The sequence below is a fragment of the Oratosquilla oratoria genome, chromosome 15 (assembly GCF_046742065.1).
Source record: "Oratosquilla oratoria isolate Oo_2021 chromosome 15, ASM4674206v1, whole genome shotgun sequence".
Taxonomy (NCBI): Eukaryota; Metazoa; Arthropoda; class Malacostraca; order Stomatopoda; family Squillidae; genus Oratosquilla; species Oratosquilla oratoria.
Genome location: NC_134791.1, coordinates 68,454,470 through 68,470,372, shown reverse-complemented (window position 1 = coordinate 68,470,372; position 15,903 = coordinate 68,454,470). Strand labels below are relative to the sequence as shown.

The 15,903-nt window shown below is 40.5% G+C and overlaps 1 protein-coding gene across 1 annotated transcript in view; it reads left to right on the top strand.

Annotated features, from left to right (window-relative positions):
- Window positions 1–15,903, top strand: part of Arp3 (Actin-related protein 3) — a 197,927-nt gene that overhangs the window by 61,510 nt on the left and 120,514 nt on the right. Inside the window, exons 2-3 of the mRNA XM_076199005.1 lie at window positions 4,479–4,659; window positions 15,016–15,172. Of these exons, the coding sequence (XP_076055120.1) occupies window positions 4,479–4,659; window positions 15,016–15,172 (338 nt within the window). The remainder of the gene's footprint in view (window positions 1–4,478; window positions 4,660–15,015; window positions 15,173–15,903) is intronic.

Here is a 15,903-nt window from a genome sequence, read left to right as displayed (position 1 = left end):
TAATATAGATTGTTTTCACACCATCCTAAAGTTGACAAATATAAGTCTATCCATCATAGGTGTACTTTTTACATAAGAACATAATGGGGGAGACTGGAAGATTATAAGGCCACTAGGCAGATCCATGTCCATTACCACCCATCATCCTTATCCATACAGTTAACTAATATTCTCTTGAAATAACCAATTGTTTCAGTGCTCACTACATGGTTACTAAGTCTATTCCATTTGTTAACCATCCTCTTGGTAAACCTGTTCTTTTCACTATCTTAAACCTAAATTTATCCAATTTAAATCCATTAATATGATTCCTGCCCTGCTGTCGAAATATGATGATCTTGCCTGCATCACCCTCGTAACCCTTGACCCAAATTACCTCTATTAGATCCCCTGTATCATTTTGATCATTCTCCTCTCTATTGATTCAAGTTAATCAATATCCATTCTATAGGACAGAGACCAAATCTTCTGCATAGTAAAGGATGGGTATACACAAGATACCTTTTTGTTTGTAACTGTCATAGCAATAAATCCTAATACCCTGTTAGCTCTGTTCCTGGCACAAATGCACTGTTTCCTGGGTGTAAGGTCAAGACTAACACTCCCAAGTCCTTTTCATATTCTTTTTTCTTTAAGGGAGTATCACATCGCTTTATAGAGTAGGTGATATATTCCCCCCCTCCCCAAATATGTGTTTAATGAATATAGGTATAAATACCCCTTACATTAGTGTGTAATACCTCAGGGTATTGTGTACCCCCCATGTATATATAAGGCATAGTGAGTATTTAATGAAGATATAGCTCTAGTGAAGCTCAAATTACATAATGGAAAAACCTTCCACATCATTCAGCTTGGTATGAAATGAAAGCTTAGAGTCTGGGGAACAAATCTTATTGAATAAGTTTTTTCAAACTAATACCTCTGATTTATTAATTTGTTTCTCTAAATAATTGAAAAATGCTGCAAAAATCAGGTTTCGTAAATATATATATTTTTTTTGTTCAAACTTTTTTTTTTACTGTAGAAAATAAAGAGCATGATGTTTTCTTTCACGTGAAACAAGAATGACAAAATCCATAAAGAACAACCAAAGATATTACAACAGAAAGAACAAAAACATAAACTTTACAGGACGGGGGATTTAAATTTTTGCGACCATTTGTTTGATGGTTGCGATGTATAGCAAATCTCCAATTTCCTCTTCTTTGCTGATGAGGTGTGAGGTGAGGGTGAGTGGTGTGGTGTGGGTGGAGGTGTAAGGTGGGCATGGCTAGTAAATGCTTGCGGATTGCTGGATGCAGCTGTGCTGCTTTTCTCCTCTTTCTTTTTCCTCCTTGTTTCTATTTCAGGCACTCACGTGCCCTCTCTATATTCTGCTACTTCGCTCTCTAGTTTCTTGTTAATTTTTCCATGATCACAGCAATAATACAGGGTAAGGAATCAAAATTGTAGCATACAGTGAGAGTGCCAGGAACGACATCACCTTTGACCTTTTCAAGAGTACTGATGTCCTGTCCACTGTCTTTGTTGGGAATGCTGATGGGAGGAGTTGCCAAATATCTCCATAAACACAATTCTGTAGCTAAAAACGAAATAGCTATAGAAATGTTGACGCTATTTCAATATATAGAATGTTTTTTATGCAATGGGGTTGCCAGATGTTGCCAATATTTTATCTATTTTATGCTCTATAAAAAAATAGAAATGAAATACAGTCGTATAACTTTGTGAGAGTGTTGCCATCATCATAGAGGTTCTTTTGCAATGTTTACCTAAAATTTGCTCGTGTACCAGAATTTTTCGAATGATCGCTGGTGACGCTCCTAACCCCTTCCATACGGTGCCGCATACGTAGGCGGCATGAGGAGCAAGTGGATACGCGAGGCTGCCATATCGGCGTCTTGATTATATTTATTGTAGTCCTGCATTTTTACATACTCTCTAAACTGTCTTTAATCACATTTTCTATGGTTATCCAAATTCACGGGTGAGAGAACAATCGATATAAGCGGTGACTATATTTTATGATGCGAGTATTATTACGACACGTCGTACGGCTGGCAGCGGCTGCTGCCTGCGAGATTTAAGGCCCGTACTGAAGAGGTTAATATGACATTATCTAAGATATAGCTGTTGGCTGGTATGTGTAATCCTATATTTAACACTGCACTTTGAGATTTGAAGAGCATTTGCCATTACAATCATTTAAACAATTTATTAAGATCCTTATGGAGTATCCCATCATCTTCCCCTTACATAATATGGTGTCCTATTTTAGGGTCATATGCAAACTGCCTAACATCACTATCAATCCCATTGTCCAAGTTATTTATGTGTGTATATAATGAACATTATATACATTTTTTTCATCTTATAAGTATAGTCGAACCTCAAAAACCTGGACCCCGAATGCCCGGACCCTCGTATGACCGGTCAAAATTAACAAAGGGCGGACTTTTCTAGCAAAGTTCCCTATTTGTCCGGTAGGTGGCAGCAACGGCCATACACGTGTACTCAAACCCGGCCCAGTCAAGCCGCCACCAGGGCTGCCGTTTCGTAGAATTTTGTACCAAAACGTAGTAAAATAGCGGCATGTGGCAACTGCATAAGGACATGAGGAAATTTTTTCTACATATTAGCGGGCTGTTAAAAACATTCAAAAACTCAAACTTTTGTTTAAAAATCATAGAACTAGTTATCAAATAATAAATGGTATATCAAAATATGACTTTTATTGGTAATTGTGTTTATAAAATATTATACCCCAAAAGATAAGTTTTTGCCGTGTAGAAAAAAATTCTACGCTAAATTTTCAGCTTTTAGAGATAATATAGAAAAAATAATTTTTATATCTTACTGAATATGTTAGGACATAGGGGCATTATATACATTCAAGAATAAAATAAACTAGAACCAACATTTTGTCAAAGTTTGACAAGTATATCTTGCTATGAAAGTCTGCACACGCCCTAGAAAAATGTATACCCCGGTATGGCAACACTCCCATTCTACACGGCAGTGTAGAAAACGCGGCAACCCTGCCCGCCACCACTGTCCCGCGTGCATACCTTCTGATATTTACAGTGTACGTAATAAAAAATACAGTACAGTACACTGTATATACAGTACATTTACATGCCTGTATTACAGTTATTATTACAGAATTATTAGTATTATAGTATTATTACAGTATTGTTATTATTACAGTGTTAGAGTATTATTCTTATGTGTTTCTATGCCATATACATTACCTATTCGTATACCGCTATGAAAATCTACGGGTGTTAGGGTGATATTTTCGATGACCGGACTTTTGGCATGACCGGACCACCCTTCCCCCCAATTAGTCCGGGCTTTCGAGGTTCGACTGTATTTTTTTAAGGGTTGAAAGATGTACAGTATAAGCTCTTTTAACTGACATGAGTGGGACCAAAGACGTGCCGGAAAGGGGAAATCCCGGTTACAAGAAGGAATATTAAAAAAATACATTTATTGCCTTTATTCATAGAGTACTTAAATAAAATTCATTCAATGGCTTCACTTTTGTTGTTTATTTATTTACCAGTATATTCATATTTATTTATCTTTATTTATTTTCATGAAATCATGTATGTCTCTTTGTTTAGAATGATTGTCTCTGCATTAAAAATTAATTTTGAAGACAGTGAAGAGACATCACGTCGTGAGTCCCCATGTAGGTGCACTGCTCCGCAAACTTGATAGATGTTGCGAATCCTTTAGCGGCATCCTTCCATGTTACTCTTGGCTCTGGGTCATCTTCCTCTTCACTATCGGCCTCTGTTTTCTTACCATGCTTCTCCTCAATCACTGCCTGAATGATTTCGTCGTCAGTTAGTGTGGGAGTGATAGCTTCGTCATTGTCGACCTCCATCCACTCCTGAAGAGCTTCATCAGTGATGCTAAGCTTAGCACTACCACGCATATCCTTCAACTCAGCCATCACTGCAGCGAGTTCCTGGAAGTGCGCTTTGTTTGCTGTCGGTATGTGTTTGTGTGTTGAGAGTTGCTAATAGACAGTCACACGCTTAACATCAGGCGTCTTATTACAGTGGGCACTGGGCCTGACGAAGCAGCGGGATTTGTGGGAGATGGCGGGAAAGATGCATGCTACCTCTGGCGGCAGCGGGAGTGGCGCGGGAATTTTAAATTTTTATTTTTTCGAATTTTTACATTTTTATACAAAATTGTTATTTCCTCGTGAATAATATGCTAGTTATAAGAAGGAGCCGGATACGAGAATAACGGATAAAAGAGCTTTTACTGTACTTGTTATTTAAAAGAGGATGAAGTGATAGCTTGTCATCTTTGTTCATGAAGTTTCTTTCGTGCACAAAAACTTTGGCAATTATTTATGATTTTATATCATACAATTTGTATTTATGCACACTGAGTTAGGCTCATATGTTTTATTGGTAATGCTGTATATGTGAAGATTTCTTTTTCTTTTTTTGCAGCTACACAAAATTAGGCTATGCTGGTAATCATGAACCCCAGATGATAATTCCCTCAGCTGTAGCTATCAAGGAAATGGCCAAGGTTGGGGACCAGTCACAAAGAAGGTTGTGCAAAGGTGTAGAGGACCTAGATTTCTTCATTGGAGATGAAGCCATGGAAGCCAAAGGATATGCAGTTAAGGTGAGTTTTCACTGCAGATAATAAATTATGAATTTAGGAATGAGGTGGATGGCTCCTGAGGGTGATGTTGCATTCCAATATATTTGAGGTGTTAGAGTTAGAGGGCATGTATAGGGTATTGAATGCATAGGTTTTATGCAGCAGGGATGTCAGTGACACCCATACAAACTTAGGTCATCCAGCATTCTTTTATGATTGGAGAGAAACCTCAAGAGGAATGCTTATCATTTCAACTAGTATCCCTCATGCAGAGCCCTTGTGCACTGGGTATAATTCCTGACTTGAATGCAGGAAACCAAAGTACTTTTATGGTTCCTAAACCTGATCTGCAATGGTGGACATTAGAAGTGCAGTATGTCACTGTCACATTAGTGTTGTTGAACTGATTACAAATTGTTTCATAATTCATTCACAACACCTGCCATTCCAGCACACTTGACAGTTCATGTGTACTTTTACTGTTCATACAACTTTATCAACCCAGATTAAACTACTGTGGTGAGGTACAAAGGCTGTACATGCATATATATGTATATGTATGTATACATTTATATATGTATAGTATATAAATATGTGTGTTTATATATGTATGTATATGTGTCCTATATATTTATATATATATATATATGTGTGTGTGTGTGTGTGTATGTATATATATGTATGTATATATACATGTATATATATTAAATTGGACAAGAAATTGGTTGAATGATCGAAAACTGAGAGTTGTATTAAATGGCAAATCTTCTAGATGGAAAAATGTTATGAATGGAGTTCCTCAAGGTTCCGTTCTTGGGCCACTTCTATTCATACATACATATACCAAAGGCTTTTTCCCCCTACACGGGGAGTAGCCAAAAAGAAAAAGTTATAGAAACCACTCCCACCCATTCCATTTCCTATATATTCCACTCCCCTCCACCCTCCTCCCTCCCTCTTATCTTGGCACCTCCTGGATGACAGGTCATCCCTGCATCCTGTTCACTGACCGGGGTCAGAAGCAGTGTCGCAAGACACAGCACATCCACAGCAAGGCCACTTCACAAATTCGGCGACCCCCCCTCTGTCCCCTCATGCAGAAAAGGAGAAGACTGGAAGAAATCCCTTCGGGCTGCGTCAAATTTTTCTCATACATACTTCCACACCACCCATCCCCCACCCACTCCCCCTCATGCATCACAGCATCATCTATACACAAGCCCTCTCCATTCACCCCTATCTTCTGTCCTCTCCTGTCTCTCTTCCACAGACATTCCTCTCTTTTGTAATGCCCCTTTCACCCCATCCATCCATCTCATCCTAGGACGCCCCTTCATATTCACTCCTTCCACCTCTGCCTTCCACACTTCTTTTACTAATCTTTCTTCACTCATTCTTTCCATGTGTCCAAACCATCCTAATACTCTTTCATCAACCCTATCTCCCAGTTCCCTTTCCACCCCTGTTCTCCTCATCACCTCATTTCTCACACAGCCTAGTAACCCCTATCATACTTCTCAGACACCTCATCTCAAACACATTCAAACTCCTTTCTTCCTCTCTCATGTTCTATGTTTCTGCCCCATACAATGCTGTTGGCACAATCACTCCTTCATATAATGACCTCTTAGCATCCATTCCCAGGTGTCTATTTCTCATTACACTTTTCAATCCACCAAGGCATTTACTCGCTTCTCTCAATGTACATTCTACCTCCACCCCCACTCCTCCCTTTCCTGCCACATTTGCACCCAAATATCTAAAACTATCCACTTCCTCCAGTCTTTCACCCTTAATGCTCACTTCCAGCCTGCTGTCACTCTCTCCCCTTGTACATCTCATCACCTTACTTTTACCCACATTTATCTTCACCTTCCTTCTTTCACACACCTCAAACTCTGTCACTAATTTCCTCAATCCCTCCTCTGATCCTGCTACAAGCGCAGTGTCGTCAGCAAACAACAACTGGCTCACCTCCTACTTTTCTCCATTTTCTTTAATCATCTCCAACCCCTGACCCACTACCCTTGCATTCACCTCTCACACCACCCCATCCATGTAAAGATTGAACAGCCAGGGTGACATAACACATCCCTGACGAAGTCCCACCTTTACCTCAAACCATTCACTCTCTCCATTTCTAATCCTAACACAAGCTCTACTACTCTCGTAAAAACTCTTGACTGCTCTTAACCCCTTCCATACGGTGCCGCACACGTAGGCGTCATGGACTTAGATCGCGGTGGCAGCAGCCAATGCCAGCCGTACGACGTGTCGTAATAATACTCGCATCATAAAATATAGTCACCGCTTATATCGATCGTTCTCTCTTCACCCGTGAATTTTGATAACCATAGAAAATGCGATTACAAAAGAATTAGAAAGAATGTCATTATGGAGGGGCGACTACAATAAATATAATCAAGACGCCGATATGGCAGCCTCGCGAATACACTTGCTCCCCATGACGCCTACGTGTGCGGCACCGTATGGAAGGGGTTAACCCCTTCGATACGATGATGCCTACGTAGGCGTCATGAGGAGCAAGTGGGTACGTGAAGATGCCGATGTCGGCGTCTTGATTATATGTATTGTAGTTGTACCTGCGTGACCCCCATACTCTGTAAACTGGCTTCATCATATTTTTTATGGTTATCAAAATTCACGGGTGAAAGAGAATGAGCAATACACTGGTAACTTTATTTTTTATAATGCGAGTATTAGGACGCAACATCGCACGTCTGGCACCTAATGCTGCCCACGAGATTTTGGCCCATAGTGAAGGGGTTAACAGCTTTCTTCCTATCCCATATATCTGCAGTACCTCCCACAGTGCCTTCCTGTCTACCCTGTCATAAGCCTTTTCCAGATCCATAAAGGCCCAAAAGAACTCCTTACCTTTTCCTATAGCTTTCTCACATATCTATCTTACCTCAAAAATCTGATCTACACAACCTCTACATGTCCTAAACCCACACTGTTCCTCACCAATTACTCCCTCTCTGTTCCTCTCCTAATCATAAGAACATAAGAAAACATAAGAATGAAGGAGACTGCAAGAGACCATAAGGCCTACACTAGGCAGCTCCATATCCATCACCACCTGTCATCTCCATCCCTAAAGTTGTCTAATCGTTTTTTAAAACAACTGATAGTTTCAGAGCTTACTACATGATTACTAATTTTATTCCATTCGTCAACCACCCTATTAGTAAACCAGTTCTTGCCTATTTCCTTTTTAAATCTAAATTGTCCAATTTATAACCATTACTGCAAGTCCTGCCCTGTTGTTATAATATGATGACCTTGTTTGCATCACCCTTGTTAACCCCTTCCATACGGTGCCGCACACGTAGGCGTCATGAGGAGCAAGTGGATTCGCGACGCTGCCATATCGGCGTCTTGATTATATTTATTGTAGTCGCCCCTGTGTTTTTACATTCTCCCAAATGCACCCTGAATCCCATTCTCTGTGGTTTTCAAAATTCGCGGGTGAAAGAGAGAACGATCGATATAAGCCGTGACTATATTTTATGATGCGAGTATTATTACGACACGTCATACGGCTGGCATTGGCTGCTGCCCGCGAGATTTGAGTCCCGTACTGAAGTGGTTAAAGCCTTTGGTCCACTTAACACCTCTATTAGATCACCCCGCACTCTGCGTCTTTCCAGAGAGTGTAAGTTAAGGTGTCTAAGGCTCTCTTCGTAAGGCAAATTTCTGAGTTCATGTATCATTTTGGTCATTGTTCTCTACTGATTCTAGTGAATTGATGGTCATTCTGTAGGACAGAGACCAAAACTGTACCACGTAGTCAAGGATTGGTCTAACTATCGTTAGATAGAGTTAATAATTACCTCTGCACTTCTATTCGTTACCGTCCTAGCAATGAAACCTAATGCTCAGTTAGCTTTATTCCTGGTGCTAATGCACTGTTTCCTGGTTTTAAGGTCTGGACACGAACTCCCAAGTCTCTCTCACACTCAATTTTCTCTAAAAGTGTGTAATCTAAGCTGTATCTATTTTCGGGGTTGTATAGCCCTACATTTAACATGCTACACTTAGATATTGAAGTTCATTTGCCATTTCACCGACCATGTGAACAATTTGTTAAGCTCATCCTGCAGAATCTCTGCATCGTCTCCTGACCTAATTAGGCGTCCTATTTTAGTGTCGTCTGCAAACTTACAAACATCAATATTTATCCCGTTGTCTAAGTCGTTTCTGTACATAATGAACAAGAAGGGACCCAAAACCGAGCCCTGGGGGACCCCACTAGTAATATTGCCCCACCTAGATATTACTCCTCTCAATCAAGACCCTCCCATAAGCCTTCCCAACTACACTCAACAAGCTGATCTCTCTGAAACTACTACACTCACACTTGTCCTCCTTTCCCTTGTAAAGCGGAACTACACAGGCACTCCTCCAGTCCTCTGGCACTCTACCCTCTCTTAAACAAACATTAAATTACCTCACCAGCCAGTCCACCATAACTGTACCTCCTTTCTTCAGACATTCTTCATGGCATCCATCCAACCCAGGTGCCTTACCTGCTCTCATTATCTTAACAGCTGCTTTCACTTCATAAGAACATAAGAATAAAGGAGAACATAAGAATAAAGGAGACTGCAAAAGACCATAAGGCCTACACTAGGCCATTTTTCTCACTCATCACTGTCATTTTCTTAGCGCTTCCCACTGCAACTACCTTTTCCTCCCTATCGTCCTTCACATTTAGTAACTCCATAAAATACTCTGTCCACCTTCCTCTCACTGCTTTGTCTTCCATTATCATCTCTCCATCTGCACCTTTTACCTTTTCTCTACTTGATTCGCCTCCTCTTCCTCTTTAAATTTCTTTCCAAAACATCTTTTTATTACTTTCAAAACTTTGTCATACTCTTACCCCATTTCACATCTGCTCTCCCCTTTGCTTCCTTTATCTTATGCTTAACTTCCCTTCTCTTTACTTTGTACCTCTCATACGATTCACTCATCCTAATTTGTAGCCAATCTATGAATGCCTGTTTCTTCTCTTCTACACCTGTCTTTGCTTCCTCATCCCACCACTTACCACCCATCCTTATATTTCCTCTCGCCCTCCTTGTTCCACACACCATCATTGCACACCTTATGACTCTCTCCTTGAACCATCCCCATTCCTTCTTCACTTCCTCCCATTCCTCTCTCAGCTTCTTATACACATTCTCCTTTTCCTTCTCATTTAAGCAGTTCACTCTAAGTACCTCCCTACCTTCTGCCCTTTTCCTCTTTCTCTGCGTATTCTCCACTCAATTTACCTTCCACCAGAAAATGATCTGATATTCCCCCACTCTCTCCCCTTAGAACATGTACATCCTTAACCTCTTCACTCCGGGGCACATCGCACGTCTGGCAGCATTAGCTGCCCGACGTGCGATGTTGCGTCATAATAATCGCATTATAAAAAATAGTCAGTGCTCAATCGTTTGTTCCCTTTCACCCGTGAATTTTGAAAACCATAGAAAATATGATGAAGCAAGTTTAGAGAGAATGGAGGTTATGTAGGTACATACATACATACATATACCAAGACTTTTTCCCCTTTACTAGGGAGGTAGCCAAAAAGGAAAAGGCATAAAATAATTCCATCCCTGAAAACACTCCACACCCCTCCACCCTCCCTCCCATCTTAGCACCTCCTAGATGACAGGTCATCCCTGCACCTTGTCCAGTGCCCTGGGTCAGAAACAGTGTCGCAAGATACAGCACATCCACAGCAAGGACGCTTCATTAAATCGGCGACCCCCCCTCTCCGTCCCCCCATATAAAGGAGAAGACGGGGAGAAATCCCTTAGGGCTGCGTCAAAATTTTGCTCACACACTACCTCACTCCCCATCCCCCCGTCCATTCCACCTCATGCATCACAACATCATCCATATACAACCATTCTCCATTCACCCCTGTCTTCTGTCCTCTCCCGTCCTTCCTCAACAGACATTCCCCTCTTCCCCAAAGCCCCCTTCACCCCATCCATCCATCTCATCTTAGGACGTCCCCTCATGTTCACTCCCTCCACATCTGCCTTCCATACCTCCTTTAATAGTCTTTCTTCACTCATTCTTTCCATGTGTCCAAACCATCCTAATACTCTTTCATCAACCCTATCTCCCAACTCCCTTTCCACCCCTGTTCTCCTCCTCACCTCCTCATTTCTCACTCTATCTAGCCTAGTAACCCCCATCATACTTCTCAGACACCTCATCTCAAACACATTCAAACTCCTTCTCTCTTCCTCTCTTATGTTCCATATTTCTGCTCCATACAGTGCTGTTGGCACAATCACTCCTTCATACAGTCTCCTCTTAGCATCCATTCCCAAATTTCTATTCCTCATTACACTTTTTAATCCACCAAGGCATTTACTCACTTCTCTCAATCTACATTCTACCTCCACTTTCACTCCACCTTTTCCTGCCACATTTGCACCCAAGTATCTAAAACTATCCACTTCCTCCAGTCGCTCTCCCTTAATGCTCACTTCCAGTCTGCTGCCACTTTCACTCCTTGTACATCTCATCACCTTACTTTTACCCACATTTATCTTCAGCTTTCTTCTATCACACACTCTCCCAAACTCTGCCACCAACTTCCTCAATCCCTCCTCCGATCCTGCCACAAGCGCAGTGTCGTCCGCAAACAACAGCTGGTTCACCTCCCACTTTTCTCCATTTTCTTTAAACATCTCCAATCCCTGACCCACTACCCTTGCATTTACCTCTAGCATTACCCCATCCATGTATAAGTTGAACAGCCAGGGTGGCATAATGCATCCTTGACGAAGTCCCACCTTTACCTCAAACCACTCACTCTCTCCATTTCTAATCCTGACACATGCTCTACTACTCTCATAAAAACTCTTGACAGCTCCGAGAAGCTTTCCTCCTATCCCGTATATCCGCATAACCTCCCACAGTGCCTCTCTGTCTACCCTATCGTAAGCCTTTTCCAGATCCATAAAGGCCCAAAAAACATCCTTCCCCTTTCCTATAGCTTTCTCACATATCTGTCTTACCACAAAAATCTGATGTACACAACCTCTACCCATCCTAAATCCACACTGTTCCTCACCAATTACTCCCTCTGTTCCTCTCCTAATCCTCTCAATCAAGATCCTCCCATAAGCCTTCCCAACTACACTTAACAAGCTAATCCCTCTGAAACTACTACATTCACACTTGTCCCCCTTTCCCTTGTAAAGTGGAACTATACAAGCACTCCTCCAGTCCTCCGGCACTCTACCTTCTCTCCAGCAAACATTTAATAACCTCACCAACCAATCCACCATTACTGTACCTCCTTTTTTAAGACATTCTGCATGGCATCCATCCAGACCAGGTGCCTTACCTGCTTTATGTAGGTATGACTTCAATAAATATAATCAAGACGCCGACGTCGGCATCATCACATACCCACTTGCTCCTCATGATGCCTACGTAGGCGTCACTGTATGGAAGTGGTTAACTCTTCCTACCATACTCCTGGTCACCACTATAAAGTCCATTAAGGGGACCGGCTGATCAAAAGATGAAAATCTTTATTAATTGGGTTATTGCACAGAAATTTATGCCAGGAGTTAAGGACACCATATACATCTTTCCTAACCCAAAAAAACTAATCTGTAACCCTTTCATATTTTGCCCCCCCATCTCCCTTTCAAAAAAATTGATAATTTTGAAATGACTACTCCTCCTATAATAATTGCTCTACATGAATGAAATTAATATGGTGGAAGGACCTTATCCAGACCTTCAAACTAATAGAGAGAAATTTTAGTTAAAGTAATTAGTTTGTGGAATTTTAATTTTTATATATTTTCACACCCAGTCCCCCTTCAAATAGGGACAAAAAAAATTTGGCAAAAATTAACCCTTTCAGATATTACAAAAAACGTTCTATTTCATCAATCAAGCAGATTTAGACATATTATGTGTGAATTTTCATTGAAATTGATTAAGAAGTTATGGAGGAGTAGAAATTTGAAGGTATAAAACTTAGGTTTTGAGATACGGGCCGTCAAAGTTTTCACTAACTTTGAACCCCTACATACTAATATAAATAAGGGATATCATGGAATTTCCTTATTTAGCTTTTTAGGCTTGAATGTTGATGATATTTAGAATAAAATTTATTCATATTCAGTCATATATGTTGATGTCCAGTCATATAATCCTCTGTCTTCTGGCTCCTGGTCCCCACCTGCATTTTAGGCAGGTTATTACATTAGGGTGTCATAGCTTGCTTACTTTGTAATTCTTGCCTTTTCCTAGCTTCCTGAAGGTGTTTGGTTTGCTTGCGAGGACATGGCATCTCAAAAATAGTATAACAGCTTGTCAAATGATAAAAGGATTGATGGTGGCTTGCAGTGGAGCGTATCACTCAATTTTTGTCTACTGTTTATCGCTTTCTGAGGCATCTACCCATTCTGGGGTCTATATATAACCTCTGGTACAGAGACAAAGTTGCCAGAAGTCACTAGGAATAGCACTCAATCATTACAAATTATTGTTATTTATTGCAATAATATATATATTGTAGTGACCAATACGTATCATAGGGCCGAGATGGGGTCGAGTTGGAGGGAGGAGGGGGTTTATTTGCCATAACTACGAAAATAAGGCGAATTTTGATTAAATACTCCACATACAGACTGTCGATTGCCGTACGCAGATGTAGAATTTTTTTCCCAGTTTTTCATTTTAACCCAATTTTCATCGATTCTTGACCAGCCGGTCCCCTTAATGCTCTGCCACCCTTCCCTCCACCACACTCTCCCATGTGTACTTATGCTTGATTTTCTTCTTAAACACTGTATTTGTTATCATCAACTCTCAAGACACATCTCCACAACGAATTTTACCTGGAACTCCATACTTCTCAATCACATCGTCTATTGGTTCATTTCCTACCCTAGCATTAAGGTCTCTCAATACAACTACATTGACATTTCTCCCTAATTCCTCTATGCACTCATTTATATCTACCCAAAAAGCCTCCCTTTCCTCTACACTATTCTCACTACCAGGCCCATATGCACTTACAAAAACCCACATTTACCTTCCCAGCTTCACCTTCATCCACATCAACCTTGATGAAACCTTCCACTCCATTACATGCTTACTTATCTCTTTATTTACTAGTATAGCCACCCCTTCTCTCCCTCATCCCTTCTTCACTCCCGAGTACCTCCCAGCTACACTCCCAAACTCACACTCGCCCTTCCCTTTCATTTTAGTTTTACTCAAAGCCAGCACATCCATCTTTCTTCTCACAAACATAATGCCTATCTCTTCCCTTTTACTCTCATCTGTACCACATCCACGCACATTAAAAGACCCAAACCTTAGGGTACTGGTTGGAAAACTCCCAGACCCTCTTATGCCTTTACTTTTTTTAGGAATGTCCCCTTTCTGGGCTACAGATAGTTGGACTCCTAATGCCATCCCTGTCCCATTTTTTGTCACCTCTTACGACTCAAGTGGAAAGACTTGGTGGTAATATTCTCTTCCCCCACCACAGAGTAGGCAAAAAAAGGAAATAAATATTCAGAGAAATGGTACAGGACAGTGACAAGGGGTTGAGGGACAACGTAACGGAGGGACAGTTATAGTATTTAAGTGTCATCATTTCTCTATGAACAGGGTTTTCCTCTATCACACACAAAATGATGTGTGGCTCTGGTCCGTAGGGGCGCCCCATATAGACCCTAAAGTATCAACTGCATGCTACTCTGCCACAATAACATGCAGCCAATTCCCAAAGCATTAAAAATAAGGACAAGATTTACTAAAAGTATTCCAATAGAGCTTCTATATTTGGAAATAAATATCTTCCCAAGAGAATGGCACTTGAAAGTGATAGGCACACAAATCTACACAAGAGCCCTCAGTCTCACCTGCTCATCCCACCACATAACATAAACTGCCCCCAAACTCCATATCCTGCCAAATTCCCCCAAACATCAGCCCAACATAGAAATCTATCCCACAACTACATTCAAACCATCATCCATCTTTAAAACAGTACTAAGACAGAATAGGCCTGGTAACAGAAGCAAATTGCCCCTGATGGAATTGATATACAGAAGACACTGAACATCTGACATCTAAACTTAACTTGCGAGATGTTGGTCACCTGCAAAAGAGACCTGGAATAACAGATTGATTTATCCAATCACAGGTTCATGTACTCTGAATCCTAAAAACTATTAGTCACATTTCTACACTCATATTTAACTAATTCTAAAACTCTTCTCTCTATGGTGACTTCTGAACAAAAGAACTATATCTGTAGAAAGTTTGCACACCATAGATTGACTGGGTATTTCTTTTCAGTATCCTGTTCGTCATGGTATTGTGGAGGACTGGGATTTAATGGAAAAATTCATGGAGCAATGTATCTTCAAATACCTAAGATCAGAGCCAGAGGATCACTACTTCCTCCTAACTGAACCTCCTCTAAACACCCCAGAGAATAGAGAATACACAGCAGGTAAATACCTAGAATTATACAAAGTTTTATTTTACATATATCTGGATGGTGGTTTGTTTTTTGAGTACAATTTACTCTATTTATGTGTCCTGTTCACATGTGTTTTACTTTATCATGATCTATTGTTGAAAGGAAAATATTCTATTTAAACAGATTTATGCAATGATACTGGGTTAGAATCATGGGCTTTGCATTCAAACACCTGTACTACTGCTTGGTGAGAATTGCAAGGAGTGTTTACAGTGTGATCTAGTTGTTATGAAATCTAAAATGTAGCCAAAGCCTTTATTAATTTACATTTAATTGAGTTTAGTGGGCTCACATGTCTTGGATGCACACACATGAAGAGTTGATGAAAAAACTCTCAAGAAAACCTGACCTGTGGTATGGTCCCCACATAATGAAGATATCAGCAAGATTGAGAGATTACAAAGGGCAACAACCAAACTGATTCTCAGTCTGTTACATAAAATGTACAAGGAAAGACTAAAAACCAGTGTTGAAAGATAAAAAAAAAAGAGGTGATATGTGTACTGTATTCAGGTCACCAAAGATGGACTGCATTGATTAGGGATAGGAGTGCTTTAAGTGATTGTGAGAACAAATTAAGAAAGACTAAATATCTAAAGGATGTGAAGAAATAGTTATCCATACAGACACAAATATGTGGAATAGCTTAGGTGATATAGCCCAAGCTGGAACAATACATGAATTCAAAGCTAAAAATGATA